This window comes from Mustela erminea, chromosome 12, assembly GCF_009829155.1.
Source record: "Mustela erminea isolate mMusErm1 chromosome 12, mMusErm1.Pri, whole genome shotgun sequence".
Lineage (NCBI taxonomy): Eukaryota > Metazoa > Chordata > Mammalia > Carnivora > Mustelidae > Mustela > Mustela erminea.
Genome location: NC_045625.1, coordinates 66,686,008 through 66,699,081, shown reverse-complemented (window position 1 = coordinate 66,699,081; position 13,074 = coordinate 66,686,008). Strand labels below are relative to the sequence as shown.

General features: G+C 47.9%; 1 protein-coding gene across 3 annotated transcripts in view; it reads right to left on the bottom strand.

Moving 5' to 3' along the window:
• GOLM1 (golgi membrane protein 1) overlaps nucleotides 1-12,320 on the bottom strand; it is a 56,766-nt gene extending 44,446 nt beyond the window's left edge. For 2 of the 3 annotated variants that reach the window (XM_032308647.1, XM_032308649.1), the window contains exons 1-2: nucleotides 11,634-11,742; nucleotides 894-1,042 (exon numbers count right to left, since the gene is read on the bottom strand). In XM_032308647.1, coding sequence (XP_032164538.1) covers nucleotides 894-1,022 — 129 coding nt within the window. In that variant the 5' untranslated portion in view covers nucleotides 1,023-1,042; nucleotides 11,634-11,742. Of the gene's footprint in view, nucleotides 1-893; nucleotides 1,043-11,633; nucleotides 11,743-12,091 lie in introns of those variants that run through there. The other variant, XM_032308648.1, reaches the window with a different exon arrangement.
• Nucleotides 12,321-13,074: the final 754 nt, after the last annotated feature.

Below are 13,074 nucleotides of genomic sequence, written 5' to 3'. Positions count from 1 at the left end.
CTTGTGAACACGGGAAGGAAAACTTCCTTCAAGGCTCCTGCAACAGGGGTCTGTTCAGGAGGGGAGAGAACCGGTTCCATTCTGAACCCAGCTGAGGCAGCTAAGGGTTTGCAGCCAACAGCAGAGTGAGGAGCCAGTTGGGGGGAAAGTGTCAAGAGGGGATCTCAAGGGCAGGGAGATTTCTTGCTCAAGGCAGGCAAAGGGCTCAGACATCAGCAAGAGGGAGGAGGTGCCTGATCAGATATTGGGGGGTAGAGAGGACTCAGCCAGAATTCTTTGCTAAGTGGGCTGGGCAGGCTAAAGGCGAGATGGCAGGATGGCGGGGGAAGCCAAGACGGAGGCCTAGAGAAGAGGGGTCAGAGATGCCGGAATGAAGTCTGGTCAAGGAGAGTGCCTGTCCCAGCTCAGCCCTGTCTGACCCACATTATGGGAAAGCTAAAATTACCGTCCTTGAGTGAGGACTTGAACTACTGGCACCTGTAGAAACACACTTCCCACACCCGTTACCCAAATATACTTCCAACACCACTCTGAGATCTGGTGTGGACTGGAGGACCCAACGGCCGTCGGGGTGACGAAGCAAGCGGCCTTCCCAGAACCAGCCCAAGGGGATCCATGAAAAACCCTTCACTCCCAGGCCAAGCAGAGAGGGGGACGTTCTGGGAGCCATCCTAAGTCACAGAGAGGTTCTCTCCTACCCAAGTGCAGAGTGGATGTGGAGAGTCTGGCCTGGGCGGGCTGGGGGATGTGGCGAGCCCCAACCTCGAGACACATAGTGCACAAGTCGCTGAGCGGGATGCCTTAGGGAGCGGTGGACACCAGGGCCCTGGGACTCCACCACCCAGCCACCTTAAACATGGGGAGACGCTCATGCACCCAGACGAGCCAGGCACCTGGAGATCCACGCTTCGGGAGCTGGCGATCCAGTAGTTGAAGCCCAGGACAATGATGCAGGCCACCAGGGCAGCCAGCACGAGGGGCGGCGACTTCATGCTCCGGCGCCCGTTTCCCAGTCCCATCATCTCAAAGGCTTGGGGCGAATCTGACAAACAAAACAAGCAAAGAAGCCTTTGTGCTCGCAGTGCCGCCCTGGGAGCAGATCGTGTCCATCCCCACCGCCAGCAGGAGGATTCTGTGCCTCCAAATGTGAACCTGCGGGAAAGAGACCACCAGCAGGCCGGCCCCCTAGGACAGGCTGCTAGGAGGCAGCACGGCCCTGGGAACCCACTGCCTGCAGGGAATGTCTCCTGCACATCAGTTTCCTCTTCTGTAAAATGGTGTTAAGTGCCTTCCCCACCCTCCCCACCCCTTTCTCCCTGCTGCCTCCAGGACAGGTTAAGAAGGAATCAACTCTGTGAACAGCAACAGCAAATGTTAAATGCTTCCACATCACTTTAGGGGGAAAAAAACCCATTTCTCACTGCTCCCCAAAGAGGCCTTTTTGATTTAAGTCCTAACAAGGGAGGGCTTTTCACCTTGGAGAGAATTACTAAGGACACCCAAATAAAGGTTTGTTGTGCAAAGCCAGAAAGCACCCCGGAGGAGTGTGGATGCTCACTGAGGAAGTCACAGCCAGCGTGGACCCCCCACTCACACACACATGCAGGGTGCTGCCGGCCCAGGTTTCCTCTGAACGCTTGCTGCTCTCCCCGTACAGGCCATCCGCGTTAGCTAGAGAGCTGCAGAGAGCATTACCTCTGCAGAGAAAGCCAGACACGGCTTACAAAAGGGAGGGGACCAAGTTTGTTCATGGACTTCAACCCAAGACCAGGTCTGCCTGGATACCAGCCCCAGAACCAAGCACAAGGAAAGCCGACCTTCCCACGAGGCGGGTAAAACAGGCCTTATCAGAGGAACGGTGGCAGGCACCACAAAGGGCATCTCTGTGAATAGGGCCTCTTTTATGCCAGGTGTGGCCCACAGTGCAGGAAAGACCTCCCAGGGACTCAACCTCCAGGTTAAAGTTCATTCGAGCAGGAACAGAGCAGAGTCCACAGGACCAGTTTTCCCCCTCAGGTGTTCCTGGTTAGGCGCGGCCCTGGGAGACCGCTTCCATAATAATCAGGTAGTAGTGTGGCTGTCTAAATGGGGTAAATGAGCGCTGCCTGGAATCACCTGAAATAAAGGACCATCAGAATTCCGAAGCACAGAACTACCTCAGCTTCCCTCGCCAGCCGCTGGTCTTTCAGGGTGAGAGGGGGAAAAAACTAAAAATCCATTATCAGTGGAAATCAGCAAGCCCCATACATATTAAAGGAGAGTAATGCTCAGAAATACTAAACTTCTAGAAAATTCTGTATATCTGCGGATACATGTCCTGTCTCCACTGCCTTATATCTGATTCTGATCACAAAACAGTCTTTTTCACTCTTTTCATACTTCAAAAAATATATATAAAACTACAAACACAACTGGGGAGAAAAGCTGCACAGTAAAGTGTGAAATTTGAAGTCTCCTCCTATTCCAGTGGCTCTCGACCCTCCCAGGACCCCAGCATCACCTGCGACGGGGGCGTGGGCCCCACTCCTCCACTTCCAATTCAAGGGCTGTAGAAAAAGGCCAGGTGTTGGCCCTTCTAATATGCAGCGAGTCTTCTAGATGTTTCTTGATGCTTATACAAGCATCAACATACATGTTTTTAAATCGAAACAAGAGCATTCACACTGTCTTGTAAATGTCAGGAGTCACTTAATCATACTTCTTATCACACTTTTCCTCGTGGCAAATTATAGCTTGCTCTTTTCTCTCGAAAGTCCTGGAGGGGGCTCCACTGTGTGCCAGCATTTATTTAACCAGTCTCCTACAGAGGGCAATTCGGCTTATTTCCAACCACACTGCCACGAACACCCTTGACATCCACACCTGTGTTTGCAAACTGCTATCCAGGTGTGCGAGCCCTTACACACAACTCTGAAACCCCAATGCTCTAAAAGCATTTTGGACAACTAAACAAGGGAACGGTGAGTGAAGGACATATAGGAACCTTCTGCACTATGTTTGCAACTTGTTCATAAATCCAAACCTAAACTAAATCCAAATCTAAACTAAAAAATTGATAGATCTTACTCAATTGGCTTTCAAAGCACTTCCAATAATTTACCCTCTCACTACTAGTATGAGAACTGTTTTCTCACACAGTAAAACCAAAATAAAACTTTTTAATGTTTGGCAATCCCGTCAGTAATGATATTTTAAAATAAATCTCTTGGGGGACACAGCCGGCTCAGTCCATATAGCATCTAACTCTTGATCCTGGGATGGTGAGTTTGAGCCCCATGGTGGGCATAGAGCCTACTTTAAAAAAAAAAAAAATTCTTTAGTTATGAACATAAATGAGCACCTTTTCATTTACTGGCCATTTGTTCATTTGGTGAAATGTCTTTTTATATTCTCTGCTTATTTTTAACCTTGGGTGTTCATCTTGTTGATTTGTAAGAGCTCTTTGTATGGTAAAGATAAATAAATCTTTGGTCTTTCATGGCAATGGTCTTTCATGGCAATAGCTTTTATTCTCAATTTTTCGTTTGATCTTTGAAATTTTTTGCCCATGGTTTTTGGTTATCAGTGGTGTTTTTAAGACACTCTAATCTTGCCAATCTTTTTTTTACTGTTTCTGGATTTTGTTTGTACTCAGGAAGACATTTCCACTCTAACTTTAGAAATACAAATTTGCCCACCTCTCCTCTCAACACACCTATGGTCTCATATATTTAAATCTTTCATCCACTTAGAATTCCCTTTTAATGTTAAGAATAAAAAATACCAAAAAAATCATGAAGTTTTGGTTTTATGTGTGTGCATGTGTGTAATGGCTAGCCAGTTCTGTCAGCACTCCTTATGGAAAAATCTACTTTTACCTTTGAAAGCCTATCTTTGTCTATACTTAATTCCCTAGCAATATACTTCTAGAGGAGGGGTCCTTTTATGACCTTTTATTTTATTCCAGCAGATATAAGTCAATGGATGGGTATACTACAAGTCTGAAAAGAGTAAAAACTCAATTCTCACTTCAGAGAAGTATTCAGATGATCATTCAAAATGCTCCTTTCTTGAGCCAGCCAATGAAAATGTAGTGAATAGCTATGATAAGACAGGCGCCGTGCTGACACCGAGCAGCTCAGGGCAGTGTTAAGAGAACAAACTCTGGGACCTACTGGCCAGTGTCGGACCCTAGTTCCACCTCTTAGGGACCACAAGACCTATCTGAGGATCACTGTCCTCCTCCTAAGGATACCTGAGAATTAAATGAGTTAAGATATAAAAAGTGCTTAGAACCACAACTGGCAAGTAGTAATTGCTCAATAAATTTTAACTTATTCTTCTTCTTATTATTATTAGAGATGGAAAGATGAATAAGAAATCATTTCTAGATCTAGTGTTTTCCCCATTTTATGAAGAAAAGGTGATGAATGTCACTCTTCTACCAACCTTTCTACTTTATGGTAACCAGGCTTGTGCTTAGGCCTATGGACGCCACTCTCAGTGCAGCAGCGGTAACTCCCACCCTCTGGGGCTGTCTCCCTGCCATGGCAATGGGACATCCCAGATAGGACCACAGTATGACAAAAAGGGGTTCCAGGAAGCCAAACACGATTCTGGTCTCCGAAGCCCCTCACTATGGCCCAGCCCTTGGCTGGCCAGGAATGTATGCAGCCGCCCGGAGAGCACAGTTAAGGGAGCTCAAGGCTCCCAATGGACACAGGGCTGGCCAGCTAAGAAGGCGTGCAGGAGGAAGAGAGACCAGCACCGAACCTCTGGGTGGCAAGGTGCTGCAGCACTGACTTCCAGGACTGTAGAAACTCCTGCAGCTGAAAACAAAAGGCCAGATACAGGTAGGAAATGAAGACTAGGGCAGTAACTCAGAGCCAGAGCTTACAGGTTCAGATACATGAAGGCTCTCCTGCCCCCACCTTAGTTCTGTGGACCTAGGCAAGAAGGCAGGAGACATACTGCATCGGGTGTACTAATAATCATTATAACTGAGGCTCCAGAATGTGTTTTGTCTCATATTTGATTGTCAGTATCTGACATACCGAAAAATGATTAACTCAAATCAGCTGAACTCTGTGAAAGCCCAGGTTTCCCTGGAGAAAAAGGAAGTGGATGTTTCTGCATTAAAAGTGTCTTGGTAAACTGGAAATGTGAAGAAACTGCTCAGTCCTTCCTACTGGCTTAATTCAAAAAAATCCAACCTGGGGAGCCTGGGTGGCTCAGTGGGTTAAGCCTCTGCCTTCGGCTCAGGTTGAGATCTCAGGGTCCTGGGGCTCCCTGCTCAGCAGGGAGCCTGCTTCCTCCTCTCTCTCTCTCTCTCTGCTTGCCTCTCTGCCTGCTTGTGATCTCTCTCTCTGGGTCAAAAAAATAAAAGAAAATAATTCAATCTACTGGTTAAAATTATTATTTGCATGTTAGACAAAAATTTTTTTGGAAAAGAAAAGAAACCTCTAATTACTTTAAAAAAAAAAAAAAAAGAAAAGAAAAGAAAAAGCACCTGAAAATGAGCAACCTGTCAAATATACTGGCCCCTTGAACCTGCTGGTTAAATACTTTTATTTTTTCTCATTTCCTTATTTGTTTGTTTTAAGAGAGCCAGAAGAGAACGCTCAAACTGGGGCAGGATAGGCAGAGGGAAAGAGAAAATCTATTTTTTTTTTTTAAAGATTTCATTTATTTATTTGAGAAACAGCATAAGTAGGAGGTAGGGCAGAGGGAGAAGCAGACTCCCCACTAAGCAGGGAGCACTGACACCTGGGATCATGACCCGAGCAGAAGGCAGCGGCTTCATGGACCGAGCCACCAAGGCGCCCTGGAGAGACAGAATTTTAACCAGATTCTACACTCAGTGCAGAACCTGATGTGGGGCTCAATCTCGTGACCCTGAGACCATGACCTGAGCTGAAATCAAGAGCACAACCAATGGAGCCAACCGGGTGCCCCAATAATTTATTTTTAAGTAATTTCTACACACAACGTGGGGCTCGAACTTACAACCCTAAGATCAAGAGTCACATGCTCTACGGCCTGGTAGGTCTTTAGTCACACAAGCAAATACTGTACATGAGAGCAATCGAATCAGAGCAGCGTGTTATAACAACGTGACCCCTGCAGAAACAATACAGCTGCTCTAGCCGAAGAGTCGCACCTTCCTTCCTTCTCTGAGGAAATGGCCTCACCTGGACCTTGGAGAGTCTGAGCAGGAAGTCCACAAGCCCCTCGGCAGCGAGCAAACAGGCCTGAGAATGCCCTGTTCCGCACAGGTGAAGGATTCGGTCACCAACATTTTTCTGAGGGTTTAAAAATACTCTGCCATGCCCCAAGAATGTCCCCAAGCCAGGGGTCAGCATACCAGGCCCACAGGCCCTCAGAGGCCTGTTCTGTAAACACAGCCACAGCTGTTTTCTGGCTACGCAGAAGAGCTGATCCAAAGCTACTCGTGGGGTTATTATTCGGACTCTGCGGGTCAAAATACTAATTATCTGGTCCCTTAGAGAAGTTTATCAACTCCTGCTTTAGTCTAAACCATGAGGGTTGAATGACCAGGTCCACAGCATTCTCCTTCAATTGCTCCAAAAGCTTACCAGGAAGTGCAGAAAATCTCTCACTACCCTAATCCCCAATTATAAATATCATGTTTCCCCAACTCTGGAGTCTGACAGTTTATAAATGAAAAAACTTCAACAACATGGTGATCGCTGTTAATAACACTGTACTGTGTATCTCAAAGTTGCGAAAAAGAGTACATCTTACAAGTTCTCAGGTAAGGAAAAAATGTTGTAACTGTGGTGACAGAGGTTAACTAGATTTATTGTGCTCAACATTTTGCAACACACGCCAATCGTGAATCGTTACGTTGTAACCTAAGACTAGCATATGTCCGCTATACCTCAAACCTTTTTTTGAAGAAAAAACTTTTAAGGTTCATGTGCATGACAGGGTCCCTGAGTGGCTCAGTCAGTTTGGCCTCTGCCTTCGGATCAGGTCATGATCCCGGGGTCCCAGGATTGAGTCCCACACTGGGATTCGTGCTCAGCAGGGAGTCTGCTTGTCCTTCTCCCTCTGCCCCTCCCCCACCCCTCCACCCCTACTCAGGCTTGTTCTCTCCCTAACCCACTCTCCCCTTCCCCGACCTTTCAAATAAATAGTTTTTAAAAATTCATGTGCGCGTTTAGTATCATGCAGTGGAAATACCAAAGAGCGAGATGGACAAGTGAAAATGAATGAGAGGAACCAAATTCTTTTTTTTTTTTTAAAGATTTTATTTATCTGACAGAGAAAGCGGCACAAGTAGGCAGAGCGTCAGGCAGAGGGAGAGAGACAAACAGGCTCTCCACTGAGCAGGGAGCCTAACATGGGGCTCGATCCCAGGACCCCGGAATCATGACCTGAGCCGAAGGCAGCCACTTAACCAACCGAACCACCCAGGCGCCCCAAAAGTAACCAAATTTTATCCTGTTTTTTCCAACACTTGAAATTGTCTGAAGAAAGGCCACCTCCCATGTGGATGCCAAGACTACATCCTGGCAGGAACTCCCAAATTTTTCTCCAGTTCAAGAGTTGCCAAACTGCAGCCCAAAGGCGGAATCCTGCCTGCCACCTGTTTCTGTACACTGCCCATAAGCCTAGTTCTCAGTTTGTTTTGTTTTTAAAGATTTTATTTATTTATTTGACAGAGAGAGATACAGCAAGAGAGGGAACAGAAGCTGGGAGAGTGGGAGAGGGAGAAGCAGGCTTCCCGCTGAGAGCAGGGAGCCCGATAAGGGGCTCCATCCCAACACCCTGGGATCATGACCTGAGTCAAAGGCAGGCATTTAACAACTGAGCCACCCGGGCACCCCAAGTTTTCAGTTTTTAAGGGTTGAAAAAAAAAATCGAAAGAATAGCTCATATGTGAACAGCACATGAAGTTAAAATTTGGACGTCCATAAATTAAGTTTTATTAGGACACGACGACTCTTCATTTAAGCCTTGTCTGCGGCTGTCAGACTGTTAAGAACTGAGTCCACCAGCAGGGCACAGCCTCCCGGAGGGCAAAGATGCTCCATAAGGTGAGGGAAGAAAATCCTAGAGTTAACATTAATTTGTATCCAAAAGTGTGAGAGCAACTACATTTCCGTAATTTAACTATCAGATAAAAATAACTTGCAAGTACATACATATACTAATTATATTAATTATTTTATGCTACATTACATTTTGCTAATTCTATTATACTACCATAAAATAAATACTAACAGTGGTAATGAGAGTAGAAACTGACTCTGCATTTTAAGTCTCTCTGTTGAAGGTCAACAAGTCACCACCCTCTGAGGGGCCTGAGGAACTCCTCTGACTCGGTTCGGCACTGAGCACAGTGCGGTGGGCGGAAAAATTCTAACTACACTAAACCTTACAGAGACTACGAAGCTTTACCATTCTTATAAAAGGCATGAACTGAATTTACTCTGATAAATGTAAACATGGGCAAACACAAACCCCCCGCTGGAAAGGCACAGGTTTCTCACGCAGTTCCACGTTAGCCATGTCACAAAGTAAAACCTATGGTGATACAATCAGATCTGACAAGAAACAGGTCAAAAACACTTAAAATTTAAGGAGTATATGAAAGAGGGGTCTACCTCCACTGTCACTAATCCAGCCCTGAGGGTATCCTGGGCCTTGAGATACAAAGACCGTAACAACAGGACATGCACCTAATTGATAAATTTGCAACATACAGGCCAGGGCTAACCATTTGTTTAATTGAGATGATTGATATGTAACACTGAATTAATTTTAAGTTTTTGCTTTTTATTTCTTATTATTTATTTTTAAGATTATTTATTTATTTATTTGACAGAGAGACATCACAAGTAGGCAGAGAGGCAGGCAGAGAGAGAGAGAGGAGGAAGCAGGCTCCCTGCTGAGCAGAGAGCCCGATGCGGGACTCGATCCAAGGACCCTGAGATCATGACCTGAGCCCAAGGCAGCGGCTTAACCCACTGAGCCATTTGACAGAGAGATGGTGAGAGAGGAAACACAAGCAGGAGTGTGAGGAGAAGCAGGCTCCCTGCTGAGCAGAAAGCCTGATAAGGGGCTGATCCCAGGACCCCAGGATCAGGATCGTGACTTGAGCCTAAGGCAGATGCTTAATGACTGAGCCACCCAGGCACCCCAAGTTTTTCTTTTTTCAAGTAATGATAAAGATCAAAAAACTTTGGAAACCACAGCAAATTACCGTCTGTATCAACATGATCAGATTATATAGTACTCTTACATATCTTTTCCTCCTGTCAGGCATTAATTAATCTTTAAAATCTTAGCTAGGGGAAGTTCTATTAAAGTTCTTATAAAAATAAGAGCAAAATATTATAACAATCAGAGAAGGCATGATCTTTTTTTTTTTTTTTTTCCTGGAAGTGTAGGAAACTACTGTGTGAAACAAAGTAGACTCCCTGGGAACCTGGTAAGCATTTCTGAAACTTCAAGCCAAGTTTTCTCATGTAATGTCATCAGTAACTGGAAAAGTGTAGAAAAGAAAATGACCACAATCTAAGAATGTTTTTTGCTAGAGGAAGCGGGAAGCAGGCAAATGAAAATACCACTCACACTTTTCAAAGGTGAGACAAAACATATCAAGACCATTCTTCCTACTTTTGTGGGCACGCACACACACGCACGCACACACACATACACACACAAAACCAAACCGAAACAAAAAACTAAGACTTTGTTTTAGCTTTTTTTTTTTAAACAACAACCAAAAAAGAAGTGTTTCTTTTTTCCTTATCCCAATGAGGGATGTTACTCCTCACCTTAGGTCGTTAAAAAGGTAATAAAACAATACAACCACATCAAAGCCAGGGAATGGGACCTCCCATCCCTAATCTGGGCCTCCTGCCCTCCCTTTCCTGGGGCTGGCCTTCTCTGGAGGCCAGGCCACCTTCAAGCTCCCCTTCACTAAGGTACCAGCCAGGGGCTGTGCTTCCCCAGGCTCTGCCCTTTCTACCCTTTGCGCTTGAGACGCAGAAAGCCTGTCTGCACACTCACAGGATTTTCAATAAGGTCAGCAGTTTCCTCCCTGCTGGGGGGAAGGTGGCCACACAAACCCCCAGGCCAGGCACCGTCAACCATCCCCCCTTCTGTTTCCGCCCCACCCCTCAAAAAATAACATAAATACAAAATATTTTCATCCCCCATCAATAACTGGGCCCATGGCCAGCAATTAGAAAGGAGACGGCATCCTCTGCTCCAGCAGCAATGTCATCCATATCTATTACCACCACCACCACCACCACCACCACCACCACCCCCGCCCGCACACTTCCAACTACTCCTTCCTCTCATTCTCGGTCCTTCATTTTTGAACAAAACTGATGGGGGAGAAAAAGTGATAACCTCTCCACAGGAGAACAAAATACATTTGGAAGAGCTGATAGTTTTCTTTAAACATCTTCAGAATTCAATGTATTTTTGACCACCGATACCTTAAGAATTGAGTTCTGGTCCAGGGACACAAATCTTACTAAATTCCTGCTTTCTATTCACAAATAAAATTATTCTTCCCGTGCATGAGCTTACATTAATCTTCTATAACACAAGCAGGAGAGGCCAGAATGCCCTAGGAGACCCACAAAAACCAGTCAGCCTAGAGACTCCACTGCTCCCCGGTCTCACGCTCCAAAAATTTCAGAAACACTAAAACTGCCTAAATTTGAGTCAATCTGATGGCTGTAAGCCAAACAGAGTCACTCGAAAGCTGTTAAATATTTCATCAGACTGTGGGACATCTTAATAATCCTGTCCCTAGGAATGTCCCTCAACATTTAGGGAATTTCGAGCTTGGGGCCTTGGAGACCCCAAACCAGACAAAGAAAATCTCAGACCCACAAAAGCCACACAAGTTTGGTTAGGCAAATTTGGAAAACGGAGATTTGAAAATGACCAGCAACATCACCGCATTCCAAATACAATGGTACTTAAATTCCGCTAAAAAGAACATCCATCAAAGTAGGTATTTTCTTACTTTACCTAAAAAAGAAAAATCATTTTAAACATCAAACACGGTGTGAACCAGAAACGGTATATAAAGTCAGGAGACTGTTTTTACAGCAGAGCAGAAGTTCTATGGATGCCCCCACACAGTCATGGGTGGGAAACACACGAGGGACGGAACCTGGAGCATCCCCGCGACCGGCTCCGGATGCTGCGGCGGCTCGCGACCCAGGGACCCGGCGCCCAGCTCGCGGTCACCTGCCGGGACGCGACCGCTGCCAACGTGGGCGCCCGAGCGCCAGGACGCCGAGGTGAGGGCGCGCGGCGGCCACGCGCTCTCCCGCGGCGCCCGTCACGCCCGCGGGACCAGCACTAGTGCGACTTCGTGCTGCACGCTTCCGACTTCGGATGCCGACGCGCGTGACACAGCGGAGAACAAAAAAGAAAGGCCCCGCACGCCCCGACCGGCCTCCGCCGGGGCAGAGAGCCCTCGCACAGCCCCTCGCGGCGGCCGGGGGCCTGGGGGCGGCGGCGGTAGCCCCGGCGCGAAAGCTCCGGCCCCGCGCGGGTTCCGGTGACCCGGCTGCGGCCAGGGCGCGGGCCCCGGGCCGGGAAGGACGGGGAGAGGGAAGGCGGCCAGGGCGACCCGGGAGCCGCGCACTCACCTCCTGCCGCGGCTCCGGCGGCCCCTCAGCGCTGCCCGCCCGGCTCCACGAACGCCCGCTGCTCTCCCGCCGCCGCCGGACTCGCGCCCTCGCCCGCTCCGCGCCGAGCACCCCGCGCCGCCGCGTCTCCGGCCTCCGCAGCGGCGAGTCCCCGCCCCCGGACCGCGCCGGCGGCGTGGGGAGGAGGCGGCGCCGCGAGCGCGGGGCGGCGAGGCCGGGGGCGCGCCCGGACGCCGGCCCCACGGTGCGCGCGCCCCAGCCCGGCGCCGGTGTCGCGCCCCCTCCCCGACCGCCGTCCCCACCCCCGCCCCACGCGGCTCCGAAGCCTAAGGACGTGCAAGGATGGGAAGCGGCGGCGCGGAGCAAAGGGACCTGGAGGAGCGACCTCTCACCTCACCCCCAACCCGGCCGAGGGAATTTTCTGGAATGTAGGGCCGACTCTATCCAGCGCCACCCACCTCGCCACACTCGCGTCTCCTTCAGTGGTCCCGGCCCAAATCACCCAGAGGAAAAGGGGCCAAGGAATAGCAGGAGTTTAGGAGGTCTAGCCCCACAGATTTGTCTTTTATCTTCCACCAATCTGTCCCAGTTCCTGGTCTCCCCAAGACTGTTATCCCTCAAGCTTTAATTTTTCGGCCTGTGGCCCTCCGGACTCCTTGTGGGTAAGATGAAGATTCTCGGACGCGGCGCGAGTGTGATCTAGTGCTCTCTGAGGAGGAAGCTCAGGAGTCTGAATTTTAAACAGCGCTCAGAGCGCACATTTGCTCCTGAAGCCCCGCTAGGCCACGCCTCCCTGAGAGGATGCCACGGAACAAATGATCTGCTGGATACCCATTCTAGAAAATTCTAAAACACTGGTTCTTAACCCTGACAGAACTGGCCAGATGTTAAAATTATATATATATATATATATATATATTTATATATTTATATATACTTTTAGAGTATTTGGTTGCCAGGGTCCCACCTCCAGAGCACTGAGTCCAAACATGGGTAGTTTTGTTTGCTATAAAGCTTGCCAGATAATTACAACATATGGTCAGCACTAAGAATAAATTCCAGGTTTATCGCTTTTCGAGCCCACCTAGCTCTGACTTCTGGAGAAGGAACCTCTTCCTGTCCCCCTTCCCAGATCTCTCTCTCTCACACACACACACACACACAGAACACACAAAACAACTGCAGCAACAAACAACACAAGTAAATACACAAACTCCTAAGGGAATGCTCGCAGCCAAAATGGTTTTCAACCAGAACAAAGACTCACCTTGAAAAGACCAACGAGATTCCTTACTACCACTTGAGCACAGTCTCAAATTCAGGAAAAGGATCCTTTATGAACCAAAAACCTCCTAACTGAATTTAAGTAATAGAGTAATAGTCTATAGCCCAAAATGATATTTTTGTGATCTGATGTTAGACAATTGTCCTGCTGGACGGA